Here is a 17,162-nt window from a genome sequence, read left to right on the forward strand (position 1 = left end):
GGGCAGTGGGCTGGGGGGAAAGGACTGGCTTTCTGTTCTGCTGTGCCTCTTCCGCACTGTCTCGCCATGTTCCCTGGCACGGACAGCTCTCAGTGTAAGCATGGGCAGGGGCGCGAGGTCCAGGATTGTCTGAGCATTGCCTGTCCTCCTTGCAGGTGCCTCCCGGGTTGCAGGAGCTGGAAGGGGGCAGCATCTGGGCGGCACTCCCAGCCACAGTAAAGAAGGTACGTGGGGATGATGGCCCTCTTGTCAGGGGAGACTGGTCAGCCTAGTGCAGCGGCATGGAGCGGCAGTGCTGGCACGTGCTGGTTGGGACCGTGCATGTCGCCTGCCCCTTCTTGCCCCTGTGGAAACGCGGGGTAGAGAAGAGCCGTGCATTTGTCAGGCTGGGTGTGGGTTTTGTGGCGATGCTGAGCCGGGTGGTTGTTTGCTGGAGAAACTGTGGCAGTGTTGCGGTGGGCTTGCGGGAGACCTGTTGGGGAGGCAGGCGTGTGGTGCTGAGCTGTCGCAGGGCTGTGGGGAGTGAGGCAGGGCGTTGGGGGACGGTGTGGTATTTGTGCGTGCTGGTGTCCCAGCCACAGTGGGGAGTGGACGCTTTGCTGCCCAGGGGGCAACGGAGCCTTTCTGAAGAGGAAACCCCGGGTCCTCTTGGCGCTTTCAAGGCAGATGGACCTGTTGGCTAGTACTTAACAACAGGGGCGATAGAGGCAGCGTTTCAGACCCCGAGTTGCTTCCTGCGCTGTTTCTTTCCCACCTGTGAAAATGTGTGACCTGGAGGGCCTGGGCGAGGGCGAGGGAACAGTTTCCGAAGGCGTGCGATCCCTTGTGGTTGTTGGCCGTGCTGTGGTATGGGAGGGCAGGAGATGATATTGAGGTGGAAGTGTGACAGCATCCCCCCGAGATCCCGTGGGTGGTGCCTGCAGCATGTAAGTGGGCATTGCTTCTGGGTTAGGACGGTGCTTGCTGGAGCGCTGGCGTTTGGTTTGTGCTGCCCGTTGGGAGGTCTCTGCGAGGGCCCCCAGGTGTGCGCACGTGAGTCAGGAGGTGGGGGAGCGCCTCGAGAGGGCAGAGACCATTTGCGGTCTGCCCTTGAGTTTGTCAGTGCTGGCCCACGAGCACTAGTGCGGACGTAGGCGCTTCCGCGGCAGTTGCCGGAGGAGCAAGAGTGTGCATGAGCAAGAGGAAGCTTTGCCAGCTCCTGTGGGTGTTTGTGGAGGCTGGTGCTCCCCGAAGTGGAGACAGTAGTCTGTGCGTGTGTGGCTTTCCAGCTGAGCAGTGGTCCTGGTGGGCTTTCTGAAAAGCTTGGGCTGTCGGTGTGGGGTCGTGGCACATGGGGGCAGAGCGAGCGAGGGTGGTGGCGTGGAGGTGGGAGACGGTGCTGGCTTCCTGTAGGTCACTGGTGGCGTTGGCTTCGTGATGCACTGTAGCAGGTAGTTCACTTTGCGCGGTGGGCAGTCCCTTGAAGCTGGGCAATGGGACGCACCACTGGGGACTGTAGTTGTCCTCTGATGTCTCTGCAGATGTCCGTGACGCGGAGAAGAGCAGCCCGAGTGCCTTGCAGGCAGCTGAGCCTGGCGCATATGAGAGCGGTAAGTGCCCGTTGTGTGGAAGGCTCTTTGTGCGTTGGCTGTTGGCTAGGGCTTCTCGATGCAAAGTTATGGGTGATGGTGCAGGTGCTGAGGGCCTTCTGGGCTTGGCCTTGGCAGGGTGTGGAAGGGAGCGAGAGGCAAGCGTGGAGCGGGGTATGGAGGAGAGCGGGGAGGCGTTGTGCGATGGGCACGTGTTGGGGGGCTGTTGATGATGCCGAGCTGGTGGCCCAGCTGTCAGTCTGATTGCTCTTGACCCGTGTTGGAGGAGTGCGCGAAGGAATCCGCAGCCGTGGGGGGTGTGACAGGGCGGAGGGCAGTGGGCTGGGGGGAAAGGACTGGCTTTCTGTTCTGCTGTGCCTCTTCCGCACTGTCTCGCCATGTTCCCTGGCACGGACAGCTCTCAGTGTAAGCATGGGCAGGGGCGCGAGGTCCAGGATTGTCTGAGCATTGCCTGTCCTCCTTGCAGGTGCCTCCCGGGTTGCAGGAGCTGGAAGGGGGCAGCATCTGGGCGGCACTCCCAGCCACAGTAAAGAAGGTACGTGGGGATGATGGCCCTCTTGTCAGGGGAGACTGGTCAGCCTAGTGCAGCGGCATGGAGCGGCAGTGCTGGCATGTGCTGGTTGGGACCGTGCATGTCGCCTGCCCCTTCTTGCCCCTGTGGAAACGCGGGGTAGAGAAGAGCCGTGCATTTGTCAGGCTGGGTGTGGGTTTTGTGGCGATGCTGAGCCGGGTGGTTGTTTGCTGGAGAAACTGTGGCAGTGTTGCGGTGGGCTTGCGGGAGACCTGTTGGGGAGGCAGGCGTGTGGTGCTGAGCTGTCGCAGGGCTGTGGGGAGTGAGGCAGGGCGTTGGGGGACGGTGTGGTATTTGTGCGTGCTGGTGTCCCAGCCACAGTGGGGAGTGGACGCTTTGCTGCCCAGGGGGCAACGGAGCCTTTCTGAAGAGGAAACCCCGGGTCCTCTTGGCGCTTTCAAGGCAGATGGACCTGTTGGCTAGTACTTAACAACAGGGGCGATAGAGGCAGCGTTTCAGACCCCGAGTTGCTTCCTGCGCTGTTTCTTTCCCACCTGTGAAAATGTGTGACCTGGAGGGCCTGGGCGAGGGCGAGGGAACAGTTTCCGAAGGCGTGCGATCCCTTGTGGTTGTTGGCCGTGCTGTGGTATGGGAGGGCAGGAGATGATATTGAGGTGGAAGTGTGACAGCATCCCCCCGAGATCCCGTGGGTGGTGCCTGCAGCATGTAAGTGGGCATTGCTTCTGGGTTAGGACGGTGCTTGCTGGAGCGCTGGCGTTTGGTTTGTGCTGCCCGTTGGGAGGTCTCTGCGAGGGCCCCCAGGTGTGCGCACGTGAGTCAGGAGGTGGGGGAGCGCCTCGAGAGGGCAGAGACCATTTGCGGTCTGCCCTTGAGTTTGTCAGTGCTGGCCCACGAGCACTAGTGCGGACGTAGGCGCTTCCGCGGCAGTTGCCGGAGGAGCAAGAGTGTGCATGAGCAAGAGGAAGCTTTGCCAGCTCCTGTGGGTGTTTGTGGAGGCTGGTGCTCCCCGAAGTGGAGACAGTAGTCTGTGCGTGTGTGGCTTTCCAGCTGAGCAGTGGTCCTGGTGGGCTTTCTGAAAAGCTTGGGCTGTCGGTGTGGGGTCGTGGCACATGGGGGCAGAGCGAGCGAGGGTGGTGGCGTGGAGGTGGGAGACGGTGCTGGCTTCCTGTAGGTCACTGGTGGCGCTGGCTTCGTGATGCACTGTAGCAGGTAGTTCACTTTGCGCGGTGGGCAGTCCCTTGAAGCTGGGCAATGGGACGCACCACTGGGGACTGTAGTTGTCCTCTGATGTCTCTGCAGATGTCCGTGACGCGGAGAAGAGCAGCCCGAGTGCCTCGCAGGCAGCTGAGCCTGGCGCATATGAGAGCGGTAAGTGCCCGTTGTGTGGAAGGCTCTTTGTGCGTTGGCTGTTGGCTAGGGCTTCTCGATGCAAAGTTATGGGTGATGGTGCAGGTGCTGAGGGCCTTCTGGGCTTGGCCTTGGCAGGGTGTGGAAGGGAGCGAGAGGCAAGCGTGGAGCGGGGTATGGAGGAGAGCGGGGAGGCGTTGTGCGATGGGCACGTGTTGGGGGGCTGTTGATGATGCCGAGCTGGTGGCCCAGCTGTCAGTCTGATTGCTCTTGACCCATGTTGGAGGAGTGCGCGAAGGAATCCGCAGCCGTGGGGGGTGTGACAGGGCGGAGGGCAGTGGGCTGGGGGGAAAGGACTGGCTTTCTGTTCTGCTGTGCCTCTTCCGCACTGTCTCGCCATGTTCCCTGGCACGGACAGCTCTCAGTGTAAGCATGGGCAGGGGCGCGAGGTCCAGGATTGTCTGAGCATTGCCTGTCCTCCTTGCAGGTGCCTCCCGGGTTGCAGGAGCTGGAAGGGGGCAGCATCTGGGCGGCACTCCCAGCCACAGTAAAGAAGGTACGTGGGGATGATGGCCCTCTTGTCAGGGGAGACTGGTCAGCCTAGTGCAGCGGCATGGAGCGGCAGTGCTGGCACGTGCTGGTTGGGACCGTGCATGTCGCCTGCCCCTTCTTGCCCCTGTGGAAACGCGGGGTAGAGAAGAGCCGGGCATTTGTCAGGCTGGGTGTGGGTTTTGTGGCGATGCTGAGCCGGGTGGTTGTTTGCTGGAGAAACTGTGGCAGTGTTGCGGTGGGCTTGCGGGAGACCTGTTGGGGAGGCAGGCGTGTGGTGCTGAGCTGTCGCAGGGCTGTGGGGAGTGAGGCAGGGCGTTGGGGGACGGTGTGGTATTTGTGCGTGCTGGTGTCCCAGCCACAGTGGGGAGTGGACGCTTTGCTGCCCAGGGGGCAACGGAGCCTTTCTGAAGAGGAAACCCCGGGTCCTCTTGGCGCTTTCAAGGCAGATGGACCTGTTGGCTAGTACTTAACAACAGGGGCGATAGAGGCAGCGTTTCAGACCCCGAGTTGCTTCCTGCGCTGTTTCTTTCCCACCTGTGAAAATGTGTGACCTGGAGGGCCTGGGCGAGGGCGAGGGAACAGTTTCCGAAGGCGTGCGATCCCTTGTGGTTGTTGGCCGTGCTGTGGTATGGGAGGGCAGGAGATGATATTGAGGTGGAAGTGTGACAGCATCCCCCCGAGATCCCGTGGGTGGTGCCTGCAGCATGTAAGTGGGCATTGCTTCTGGGTTAGGACGGTGCTTGCTGGAGCGCTGGCGTTTGGTTTGTGCTGCCCGTTGGGAGGTCTCTGCGAGGGCCCCCAGGTGTGCGCACGTGAGTCAGGAGGTGGGGGAGCGCCTCGAGAGGGCAGAGACCATTTGCGGTCTGCCCTTGAGTTTGTCAGTGCTGGCCCACGAGCACTAGTGCGGACGTAGGCGCTTCCGCGGCAGTTGCCGGAGGAGCAAGAGTGTGCATGAGCAAGAGGAAGCTTTGCCAGCTCCTGTGGGTGTTTGTGGAGGCTGGTGCTCCCCGAAGTGGAGACAGTAGTCTGTGCGTGTGTGGCTTTCCAGCTGAGCAGTGGTCCTGGTGGGCTTTCTGAAAAGCTTGGGCTGTCGGTGTGGGGTCGTGGCACATGGGGGCAGAGCGAGCGAGGGTGGTGGCGTGGAGGTGGGAGACGGTGCTGGCTTCCTGTAGGTCACTGGTGGCGCTGGCTTCGTGATGCACTGTAGCAGGTAGTTCACTTTGCGCGGTGGGCAGTCCCTTGAAGCTGGGCAATGGGACGCACCACTGGGGACTGTAGTTGTCCTCTGATGTCTCTGCAGATGTCCGTGACGCGGAGAAGAGCAGCCCGAGTGCCTCGCAGGCAGCTGAGCCTGGCGCATATGAGAGCGGTAAGTGCCCGTTGTGTGGAAGGCTCTTTGTGCGTTGGCTGTTGGCTAGGGCTTCTCGATGCAAAGTTATGGGTGATGGTGCAGGTGCTGAGGGCCTTCTGGGCTTGGCCTTGGCAGGGTGTGGAAGGGAGCGAGAGGCAAGCGTGGAGCGGGGTATGGAGGAGAGCGGGGAGGCGTTGTGCGATGGGCACGTGTTGGGGGGCTGTTGATGATGCCGAGCTGGTGGCCCAGCTGTCAGTCTGATTGCTCTTGACCCGTGTTGGAGGAGTGCGCGAAGGAATCCGCAGCCGTGGGGGGTGTGACAGGGCGGAGGGCAGTGGGCTGGGGGGAAAGGACTGGCTTTCTGTTCTGCTGTGCCTCTTCCGCACTGTCTCGCCATGTTCCCTGGCACGGACAGCTCTCAGTGTAAGCATGGGCAGGGGCGCGAGGTCCAGGATTGTCTGAGCATTGCCTGTCCTCCTTGCAGGTGCCTCCCGGGTTGCAGGAGCTGGAAGGGGGCAGCATCTGGGCGGCACTCCCAGCCACAGTAAAGAAGGTACGTGGGGATGATGGCCCTCTTGTCAGGGGAGACTGGTCAGCCTAGTGCAGCGGCATGGAGCGGCAGTGCTGGCACGTGCTGGTTGGGACCGTGCATGTCGCCTGCCCCTTCTTGCCCCTGTGGAAACGCGGGGTAGAGAAGAGCCGTGCATTTGTCAGGCTGGGTGTGGGTTTTGTGGCGATGCTGAGCCGGGTGGTTGTTTGCTGGAGAAACTGTGGCAGTGTTGCGGTGGGCTTGCGGGAGACCTGTTGGGGAGGCAGGCGTGTGGTGCTGAGCTGTCGCAGGGCTGTGGGGAGTGAGGCAGGGCGTTGGGGGACGGTGTGGTATTTGTGCGTGCTGGTGTCCCAGCCACAGTGGGGAGTGGACGCTTTGCTGCCCAGGGGGCAACGGAGCCTTTCTGAAGAGGAAACCCCGGGTCCTCTTGGCGCTTTCAAGGCAGATGGACCTGTTGGCTAGTACTTAACAACAGGGGCGATAGAGGCAGCGTTTCAGACCCCGAGTTGCTTCCTGCGCTGTTTCTTTCCCACCTGTGAAAATGTGTGACCTGGAGGGCCTGGGCGAGGGCGAGGGAACAGTTTCCGAAGGCGTGCGATCCCTTGTGGTTGTTGGCCGTGCTGTGGTATGGGAGGGCAGGAGATGATATTGAGGTGGAAGTGTGACAGCATCCCCCCGAGATCCCGTGGGTGGTGCCTGCAGCATGTAAGTGGGCATTGCTTCTGGGTTAGGACGGTGCTTGCTGGAGCGCTGGCGTTTGGTTTGTGCTGCCCGTTGGGAGGTCTCTGCGAGGGCCCCCAGGTGTGCGCACGTGAGTCAGGAGGTGGGGGAGCGCCTCGAGAGGGCAGAGACCATTTGCGGTCTGCCCTTGAGTTTGTCAGTGCTGGCCCACGAGCACTAGTGCGGACGTAGGCGCTTCCGCGGCAGTTGCCGGAGGAGCAAGAGTGTGCATGAGCAAGAGGAAGCTTTGCCAGCTCCTGTGGGTGTTTGTGGAGGCTGGTGCTCCCCGAAGTGGAGACAGTAGTCTGTGCGTGTGTGGCTTTCCAGCTGAGCAGTGGTCCTGGTGGGCTTTCTGAAAAGCTTGGGCTGTCGGTGTGGGGTCGTGGCACATGGGGGCAGAGCGAGCGAGGGTGGTGGCGTGGAGGTGAGAGACGGTGCTGGCTTCCTGTAGGTCACTGGTGGCGTTGGCTTCGTGATGCACTGTAGCAGGTAGTTCACTTTGCGCGGTGGGCAGTCCCTTGAAGCTGGGCAATGGGACGCACCACTGGGGACTGTAGTTGTCCTCTGATGTCTCTGCAGATGTCCGTGACGCGGAGAAGAGCAGCCCGAGTGCCTCGCAGGCAGCTGAGCCTGGCGCATATGAGAGCGGTAAGTGCCCGTTGTGTGGAAGGCTCTTTGTGCGTTGGCTGTTGGCTAGGGCTTCTCAATGCAAAACATTTTGAAATATGTGGTACTTCTGTTATTCCAATCCAACGTATAGTGTGATGAAGGAATTTCCATTCTGTGGACAAGGTGTTGGCTTTTTGGAAAGTATCTTTTGCCTACTGTTTGTCTGTCCTCTTTATTTTCATGATGTTACTGTGAAAATCCTGTTTGGAAGCGTAGTCCATTTTTACTTGAGCTTTCTTTACCAGCAACTTCTGTACCTTGTGACTGATTTTCTAACACATTTTTTAACTGCTTCTTTTCATGCCTTAACAATGGATAAGGAGCTCTAGTGGCTTAAGTTTTAGGAAAGCAGTATTAAAGTGTTTGTGCCGATAGGCTTCTGAACTGCAGTTCTATCTTGTTATCATGAATGCTTCAGAATACGATACCGAAGTAGAGCAATATCGTATAACACTGAGTGGTTTTTCATTGCTTAGGTGTGTAGCTGTCTTTTCTTGGTCACAAGGAGTGCAGACTTAGTATGTGTTTTTCTTGAGGTTTGTTGTTTTTGAACCTAGATGGATTTGATTAGAAAGCTCTTCTAGATAAACGGAGCAGTGTGCCTAAGAAGCTACATATGGAATGAGAAGACTGGTTATTCCTCTATATTTGAGAATATTTGATCTATTCTTTTTCTGAATGGATATTAGTGAAATTCAGGCTGGAAGGTGCGATCTGTTTCTTAAGAATTTTTTCATATTGCATGATTTAGTGAAAATTTTTATTTGAGAATCAGTTTTATATCATTTACTTTAGCGGTATAACAGGCCTCCATTCATGGATCTTAAACTATTTTACCCTCTCTGTTTCCTCTTTTATGTATGCAGATCAGAGCATCTGTGAGGTCATGTAAATGCTTCCTGGAGTATATCAGCATGGAGAATATCAAAATTCAGTTTAGTCCAGTCACAAATTCAATAGGAGAAGGATATAAGGGCTGCTATAAGATTACTTGGGTGTAACAAACAGCGTGAATGTAGTTTGTATATACAGTGTAAATATGGAGGTATATAAAGTTGGATACCTAGAACTGATGATTGCTTATTCCAGTTGAAGAAGCAAAAATTTATTCTTTTATAACTGTATAGGCAAGGCCTTAAACTGGTCTATTCTCTATCCAGACTAAAATACTACTTCTGTAGAGTTTTTCTAGAGCAGAGAAAACCTGTGGAAAGCTAATCAACTGCACTCTTTTTCCTAATTTTTTTCATGCCATGATTCCCAAGAAGTATTAAAAGTTGTAGGTTTGGAACTGAAACCATTTAGCTTAAGTTTACAGTGAAAAGCTCCACTGGTGTAGCTATATTTGACAAGGAATGTGAAAAGGTCAAGCCTTTATTAAGAGAGCACTACTACACCCGAAGTTTGGCTTCTAAAGCACCTTTTAGTATTGCAGAAAGCCTTGCTGAATTCTTACCTGTGAAAAATGCAGAATGGCTGGCTGTAAAACAGGAAGGTTCCAGGCAAAATAGTAGAAGCAGTAGCGTAGTGCTATGTCTCAAAGTCTTGGTCTTCGTGACAGCCAGGTGAGGGTAGTAAAAATTATTTCCCCAACCTAGCAAGTGAAGAAATGGCCGCGTGGAGAATTGTAACTAGCTGCCAGTAATAATTATGGATTTCTTGACTCCTGGGGATATAGCTAAGTTCATGGCCTGCCTATAAAAATTTTCATTGCAGTCCTGTAAGATTTTCAGAAGCAAACCTGTAAATAAATATGTAATAAAACTTTCTCATTGCTGGTCTATTTGTGGAGCTTACACAGGTTAAGACGATAGTGAGGACTACTGCTGAACCTTGAATCCATCTAATCAGGGCAATCAGCTTATCTGGGTCTGAGAGACTTACTGTGATTCGTTGTAGTTCAATCACGCTTTAGGGAACTCTGCCTTCCCTGTGGATGGTTGAAAATTGCTCCTTGTAGGCTATAATTTTCACACTGTAAAGCTTTACTGAGCTTCTAGCATTCTGTAGAATAGCCATAGTTTAACTGAGAATGGGCCTGATGGCAAAGAGCATGAAGTAGTCTCCTGGGGCTTAAGATTTTGACAGCACTGACTGCTCTACATTAGAGCTAGTTAAAAAGTATTTGACAGGTAAGACATCTGTGAGGAGAAAGGTTTTGGAGGGATGTGAAATTAGGTCAGCTATAGCAAGTAAGCTGGGTGGGACAAGGAGGGAATGGATGGAAAAACAATGTTTTGATATTTGCTGAGTGAAAGTTTTGTTTCCAAATTTATTAGCCAAGACACCAGATTTTTTGTTGTGTTGAAATGTTAGATTTGACTTAAATGTTAAAATAAAAAATGAAAAAGCCTGTATGAAATGTGCACTATAAGCCAGTGTGGATCAATGTACACTATAAGCCAGTGTGGATCAAAGCATATTTGTTTGGAAAGAAATGAAGTTTGCAGGTTGACTCAAAACAATTTTCATTTCCTCAAAACAATAGAAAAAATGTCCGGTTTTGATTTGACCTAAAACTGGCACTTTCCTGTTTGTATCGGATATGGCATGAAACAAAATGTTGCTTATTCAGCCATAGTTTTTCCACTGCTTTTATCAGTTTAATGTGATTTATTTATTACACAACGTATTTACCAAGTGTTTATGAATTACAACCTATACTCTGAATAGAGTTAAACTGTTGCAAATAAAATGTGTCGTCTCACTAGTTTGGAGTATTCCTTTTTTTCAGTACAAGAATAAACTCTGCAGGCATAAGCACATTTGCAATGGCACTGCTGTTTCCATACTTGGTGGCTGTACCTCCGTAGCTCTCTGACATACATTTTATGTGAGATTCCAGACTGCAAACTGAGGCAGGTTGGGGATGCTCTGTGGTCCTCTGGTTCTGTCAGAAGGCGGCAGGCATGGTAACTTCTCAGTGCCCCACAGAAGGATTCACCATGTCTTGTCTGTCATAGCTGTTAGTTAAGTGGTGCAACTGTGAGAGTTTTGTACTGGTTTCTGCTTGTTGTGATGTGGATAATCCCTTTAAACATTCTCAAAACCTACAGGAATGTGCTGGGGTCTGTTGGGGCTGCAGAGTTTTCTGTTCTGTCGGGTTTGATTCTGCTGAGTGACCAGGTAATCCTGTTCAGATGTTTGCTGAAGACAATGTCAAAAGCAAACTCTCAGCATGTGGAAACAAAGATGGCTGTAAGGGTGAGAATGAGTTAGGAATGAGGATAAGAAACCTGGCTGTGTGATGCAGAAGACGCTGCCAATTTTGGGACTTGAAATAGGGCCGAATAGCTGAGGAGGAAGCTGTGGTATCTTTGAACAACTGAGTCAGATCCTGTCAGTTGCCAATGAATAATACTGAAGACAAAATGAATTAAGTCAGTGTGTTGGAGCTGGGCTACATGACTTGCTGCTCTGCATGGATTACTTGTTTGGCTACACTGTGCTGCTAGGTCATGCTTAAGGTTTGGCATTTGAAATAGTTATGTTAATATGTTATGGATCACTGCTGCGCAGAGAAACACATCAGAAGTAGCTGTGCTTTCTTTGGTGCTGTTTGCAAGCTGTGTGACCCATTTCACATGTTCTATAGGGAGTGTGAAGCCTGGTGCTCATCACCAGAGCTATAAAATGAGAAGGGAACACTTGTTTTATATTCAGGCCCTCTCACCTCACAGCAAATACTAGGTCCCCAGGCTGGCTGCTCTGTCACTTTTCTTTCGTCTCATGATTAAGCTGGCATAAGTCAGTTGTGGGTAAAGCAGTAAACCTGCTTGGGATTTAGGGATAAAAATTGTAAAAATTCTCCAGACCCATCCAAGAGCCCAGTGAGAACCAGACCAGGGACTTCTTTCTTCTCAGAGGCTATAGAAGCTATAGAGTCCCACCATGTGCTGCTCTCCTAGACTGTCTCTAGGTATCTTGTGTTAGGTGAGAGTGATGCTGAGCTGGGAACTAGTGAAAGGGAGGAGCAGTGCTATCAGAACAGGAGCAAAGACTGAATGACCCCGTGCCTTGGCACATCCAGATAGTTCCTCTTGCCCTGTTGCTGTGTGTGCAGCAAGAAAGAAACACTGATGTAAGTGGACCTTGTGTATGCTTTGTTGGAAATCAGCCTGATAATACACTGATGCCCGTTGTGTGCAGTGAGTTAGGCTGGGCACATAGTCCTGAACGTCCTGCCCTGTAACTCCCCTTTGGCTTCAGTTTCCCTGCTTGTCAAGTAAGAGCTCTATTTGCAATCCTCAAAGGAGAGAACTGCAGAAGCACCTGGCATTACTATGTGGAAAAAATAGCAGCAGCATCACATGGATGTGTAGTGCAAAGCTGGTACTAAGATTATAAATCGAAATCTTTGCAAAAAATAGTGTTTTAAGGGACCAGTTATGTGATCCAAAGTCATGGAGTCAGAACAGCCTTTCAGGTTACTAGCTGCTTATCAGCTGGGTGGCAGTAACTGATCAAGAATGATATTAACTTGCTCCAGTTGCAAAGCCACGTACCTAACCTTGAGCATATCAGTTGAGGTAAATGGTTAGTGGTTAGCAGCTACCACAGGTCACTAAGCTGCTGTAAGTTGATTGTTTTGGATCATGTAGCAATGCTTTAGTACATCTTCATGCTTTATTAATGTTTAAAACCTGCAGTGTTTTTGTATAACTAGTAAAATTTAGTTAGAAGATATAATAATTTACCTGTGTGTCTTTTTTTCTTTTGCCCCAGATCTTGGATCATAAACAGGTAATTTGCCTTGTGGACCAAACAGCATTTTGACCCAATGGAAGAGAAGTGGTCGAATTCAGTGTTGAAAAAGCCGCTGTCTTTTGTTCTGGAGGTTTTCCATTAGCACTGAAATCATCCATAAAGAAGTGTTTTGAAGACTAGTTGAGCTGCTTCCAGTGCCTGTTTTTCTTTTCTCAGAATAGACAGCCTCCTTTTTTGGTGTCACTACATGAAGACGAACAGGCTGAATCATGGAAAATATCTCATTTTGTATTGTTTTGTATCAGTTTTTAACAAACAGTGCTCTACTAATACAAAATATAAGAGCCAAGGCATTCTTTTTTTATAACTGGTATTTAGATATTAACAAAGTCATATCCATACACATGAATGTGGATAAATTAAAAACTAATCAGCTTTCTATGCAACTTCAGATCAGTACTTTTTATAGTGAGAAGAAAGATGGTGCATCCTTCAGCAGTTCCAGATGGATGGACGTTTGCATGTACTAGTCTCAGTTCTCCAGCAGTAACTCAATGGTCCAGACAAATCTTCTCCTAGATGGCTGTCTCCTGGAATCAGCAGAAGGCTGGCAAATTGTGATCTTCTCCTGATGATGGTCGACTTTGAGATAAAGCTACAGTTCAGTTTGTTTTTTGCATTGGAACAAAAGCTGCTTCTGTTAGCAGCATTTTGTGTTTTTTCTTGAACTTTTGATATTTTTTGCACTTTTATGTTTTTTTGGGGGGGGGATTGTTTTTTTATGTCTTAGCTTCTTAGCTTCTGCTTCACATTATTCTAAGAGAATGTCAACCTACCCATTTTTAAAGAATAATAATACATTTTCAGATTGCTTGCGACTGGAGAGAAAAGTTGAAAGCTGAGCTCATGTATATGCTGAGGCTCAGAAAGAGGCAAAGAGAAAAGAATACCATGTATTAATGTTTTCAAAACATTAAGATATGGTGCATGATTTGTGACTTCAGCATGATGGTTGTTTCTGAAAGTTGAAAGCAATTTCAGTTCGTGCTGAACTTAGTATTTGTAAAGAATCATGAAGGTTTGTCAGAGATCAGAAACTCCCCCTTTGTCTTCCCTACTAGACTGAGATTTGCTTGCAAGGCAGGAGTCAAATCCTGCTCTGTGTAGTAGTGTAGGAACGTCCACGCTCTTAGTACAAAGTAATGGTTCAGTCAATTCAATCTGTAAATGGCTAGGAGTGGAAAGGGATTTTGGCATGGTGCTAAGTTCTGCTATGGTACCTTGTCTGTAGGAAATCTTCAAGTGAAGTAGTTGATTATTCAGATCTCTTAGCCAGTTCCCATGCAGATAAGGTCTGTTTTTAGCACATGAGATCCCATTTAAGGAATTGGTCCTGAATGGCATGATGTTAAGGCCTCATGTTTATGAATAAGGCAGTGAGAAGATCAGAAGCAGAGAGGGAACCTGAAGTAGTTTTAGAAATCAGAAGAAAATTCAGTTTGGAAGGGACCTCAGGAGGTCATGTAATCCAAATTCCTTATCAAAGCAGAGTCAACACTGAAATGAAATCAAGTTACTCAACTTTATCTAGGCTGGTCTTGAAAAATTCCAAGGATGGAGACTGCATAACTTCTCTGAGCAACCTGTTTTACTGCCTGTCCTCATGTTGAAAAAGCATTTCCTTATATCCTTATGTCTGAATCTCTCTTGTTTCAACTTTTGCCTGTTTTCTTATCCTTACACCATGCACCACTGTGACGATCTTGGCTCCATCATCTTCATGATTGCCTCGTAGGTCCTGGAAACTGCTGTTATGTCCTCCAAAGCCATCTCTTCTCCAGGTTTGAATAAGCCCAGTGCCCTCAGCCTCTTGTCACAGGGCAAGTGCTTCAGCACCTGACTTCTTGGCAGCCCTTCTCTGAACTTGTGCCAATTTATGAATGCCTTTCTTGTTGAAGGGGCCCCAAACTGGATGCAGTATTCTAAACATGGTCCAACAAGTGCTGAGTAGAGGAGGATAATCACTTCCCTCAATCTACTGGTTAAGCTCCTTTTAATACAAGGCAGGATGTTGTTGGCTGCCTTTGCTGCTACGGCCCACTGCTGGTTTGTGTTCAGCTTGCTGCCTACCAAGACCTCCCAGTCCTTTTCAGCAGAGCTGTCCCCAGCCTGTATTACTGCAAGGAGCTCCTCCTTCCCCATACTTTGCATTTGTCCTTGCTGAATTTTAACCTGTCTAGGTCTTGCTGAATGCCAGCCCTTTAGCTTATTAACTGATTCTCCCCAATTTGGCGATACCTGCAGACTTGACAAGAGTGCACTCTGTTGTCTCCTCCAGGTCATTGATGGAGATGTTAAACAGGACACGTCCCAGAATAGACCTCTGTTGTACTCCACTTGTCTTCTCCATCCAGGGAGAGTATGACTCATTAGCCACTACTGTCTCACCCCAATCATCCAGTGAGTTCTTTACCTACCTGTTTGTTCACCCATCCAAACCATAACATCCTAACTTGGATAAAAAATATTGTGGAAGACGGTGTCAAAAGCCTTGCCAAAGTCGAGGTATGAGACAAAATCTGCTCTGCCCTCATCCAGAAGTCTAGTCATTTCATCATCATAGAAGGCAGTCAGGTTGGTTAGGCATGATTTAGCCTTGGTAAATATATGATGACTATTTCCAACCACCTTCTCCTTCATAATTCTAGAAATGTGTCGCAAGAGGACTTGTTCCATGATTTTCCCAGGGACCAAAGTGAGGCTGCAGTCTTTAGATCCCTGGGATGACCCTCTGGCTTTTTTTTTTTTTTTTTTTTTTTTTTTTTTTTTTTAGGTGAGTACAACATTTCCCTTTTTTCAGTTTGTCAGGGACCTTCCCTAATCTCCATGACCTTTCAAAGATGATAGCACCCTTGCAGTACCATCAGCCAGGTCTCACAGCATCCTTGGATACATCTGATCAGGTCCCATGGACTAGTATGGATCAAGCTCTCTCAAGTTATACCTAACTGCTGGTAGTTTTCCTTGAACCCTTTTAATAAGCACAGAGGCCTGTGAGACCTTTTTAGTAAATACTGAGGCAAGGAAGGCATTGGGTTATTAAGCCTCTTATCTGTGTCTGCTATCACTAAATCACCTACCCCATTTGGGAAAGGGCCCGTATTTTCATTGGTTGTTCTCTCACGGTTAATGTAGCAGCAGAAACTGCTTTTGTTGTCCTTGTCCCATGACAGTTTCAGCCCTTATTGAGCCCTGGCTTTCCTGGCAGTATCCCTACCTGCCCAAGCAGTGTTTCTAAATTCTTGCATTGTAGCCTGTCCTTGCTTCCACCTCTTACATAAGTCCTTTTTACACTGCAGCTCTGTTGGGAGTTCCCTGCTTAGCCAAGCTGATCCCCTGATATGTCTGCTTGTTTTCCTGAGTATTGGAACAGCCTGTTCTCATGCTTGGAGGAAGTCATCCTTAAAGGCCTGCCAGCTCTCCTGAGCCACTTTGCCCTTCAGAGCTGCCTCCCATGAGATCGCATCTACTAATTTCCTGAAATAATTTTCAGTAAGCTGAAATTTGCTTTCCTGAAGTGCAGGGTCCGTACTGCTGCTTACCTTCCTCACACCCCTCACGATCTTGAACTGCACTATTTCATGATCGCTACTGCCAATGCAGTCCTTCATTACCACATCCTCAACCAGTTCTTCCTTGTTAACAGCAGATACAACTGTGCATCACCCCCTTCTTGGCTCATCCAGTACCTAGATGAACAAGATGTCCCTGAAACCCTCAAGAAATCTTCTTGCCTGCTTGCATACTGTCATGTTGCCTTCCCAGCATGTCAGGGAAGTTAAAGTCCCCCCACTACGTGCCAGGGTCTGGTGATCCAGAGACTTACCATATTGTAAAAGAAGTCTTTATCCACCTCCTTACCCTGGTCAGGTGGTCTGTAACACACTCCCACTACTATGTCACCCTTACTGGCCTCTCTGATCCTGACCCACAAGCTTTCAACCAATCTGTCACACGTTCCATAGGAGAGCTTCATACAGTCAAGCCGCTCTTTCACAGAAGGGGCAGCCTCTCTCCTTGTGCACCTTGTCTGTCTTTCCTGAAGAGCTTGTACCCATCCATCACAGCACTGCAGTCATGTGAGCTGCCGCATTGTGTCTCTGTTATTCCAACAATGTCATAATTCTGTGAACCCACACAAAGCTGTAATTCTTCCTGCGTGCTTCCCAGACTAAGTGTATTTGTTTACATACACTTGAGGTGGGTCTCCTTTTGCCCTATTTTATCACACCTGAGTTCTCCTTTGTTCCTGTCACCCTGCACCCTTTGCTTTGGACCCCTGACCTCCATTACCTCACCTGATTGGGTTGTGACTTCCTTTTCCCATCACTCCTATTTTAAAGCTTTCCCTACAGGGTTGCTCAGCCTGTTGACAAAGATGTGACATTAGATAGCTCTGTAGGATATTTGAGCTGCTCCTGTGTGCTTTTTGTGGTAGTAAAACCCAACAAGTGCATAACTAAGATTATGAGAAGGACCATAGGTAACATGCCCATGACCTGTCCTGTTGTGTTGGAGAAAGTATATGCCCTTCAGAAAACTCGAAATATTTTCTTATTGCTACATGTACCACTTTGATTTTTATCTATGCCCACACAGGTTCTTCTGCTTTTGCAACTGCACTGCAGGAGTGTTAAACAAGACATTTGGTTAGAGCTGGACAGTCTTACCTCTGCTGCTCTCTGTAAATATTTGCTCATAATTTATTAAAAGACCCTTGTAAAAATGTACAGACATTGCGATATCTTTTTATAATATATGGATACATACACTTTTAATCTTGGAGTTCAGTAACTGATCACTAAAACAATGCATCTTTAACCCTAAGTCTTTTTTGGCAAGTCACACAGCTCCTGCCCCAAGCATCCTTCTCTATTGCACCTTCAGCAGGCTTATCAGGATCATGTTAAGAAGTTCTAGTTCATCTAATACTCTGCATCCATCTTGTGCAATTTAATACGAAATAGGATGCAAAAGTCTTGCATAGGGTATGGTTTTGAAAATTTCTTACACCTATCTACTTTGTTTCCAAAGCAATAACCCATAGCCTTCAAAAAGAGTAAACTGTAGTGGTTAATTAGTTAT

At 49.8% G+C, this 17,162-nt stretch overlaps 1 protein-coding gene across 3 annotated transcripts in view; it reads left to right on the forward strand.

Moving 5' to 3' along the window:
* Positions 1-16,807, forward strand: part of CD58 (CD58 molecule) — a 50,317-nt gene extending 33,510 nt beyond the window's left edge. For all 3 annotated transcript variants that reach the window (XM_064519934.1, XM_064519940.1, XM_064519935.1), the window contains 9 exons: positions 156-224; positions 1,521-1,589; positions 2,056-2,124; positions 3,421-3,489; positions 3,956-4,024; positions 5,321-5,389; positions 5,856-5,924; positions 7,221-7,289; positions 12,036-16,807. In XM_064519934.1, the coding sequence (XP_064376004.1) occupies positions 156-224; positions 1,521-1,589; positions 2,056-2,124; positions 3,421-3,489; positions 3,956-4,024; positions 5,321-5,389; positions 5,856-5,924; positions 7,221-7,289; positions 12,036-12,049 (566 nt within the window). In that variant the 3' untranslated portion in view covers positions 12,050-16,807. The remainder of the gene's footprint in view (positions 1-155; positions 225-1,520; positions 1,590-2,055; positions 2,125-3,420; positions 3,490-3,955; positions 4,025-5,320; positions 5,390-5,855; positions 5,925-7,220; positions 7,290-12,035) is intronic.
* Positions 16,808-17,162: the final 355 nt, after the last annotated feature.

The sequence above is a fragment of the Dromaius novaehollandiae genome, chromosome 1, assembly GCF_036370855.1.
Source record: "Dromaius novaehollandiae isolate bDroNov1 chromosome 1, bDroNov1.hap1, whole genome shotgun sequence".
Taxonomy (NCBI): domain Eukaryota; kingdom Metazoa; phylum Chordata; class Aves; order Casuariiformes; family Dromaiidae; genus Dromaius; species Dromaius novaehollandiae.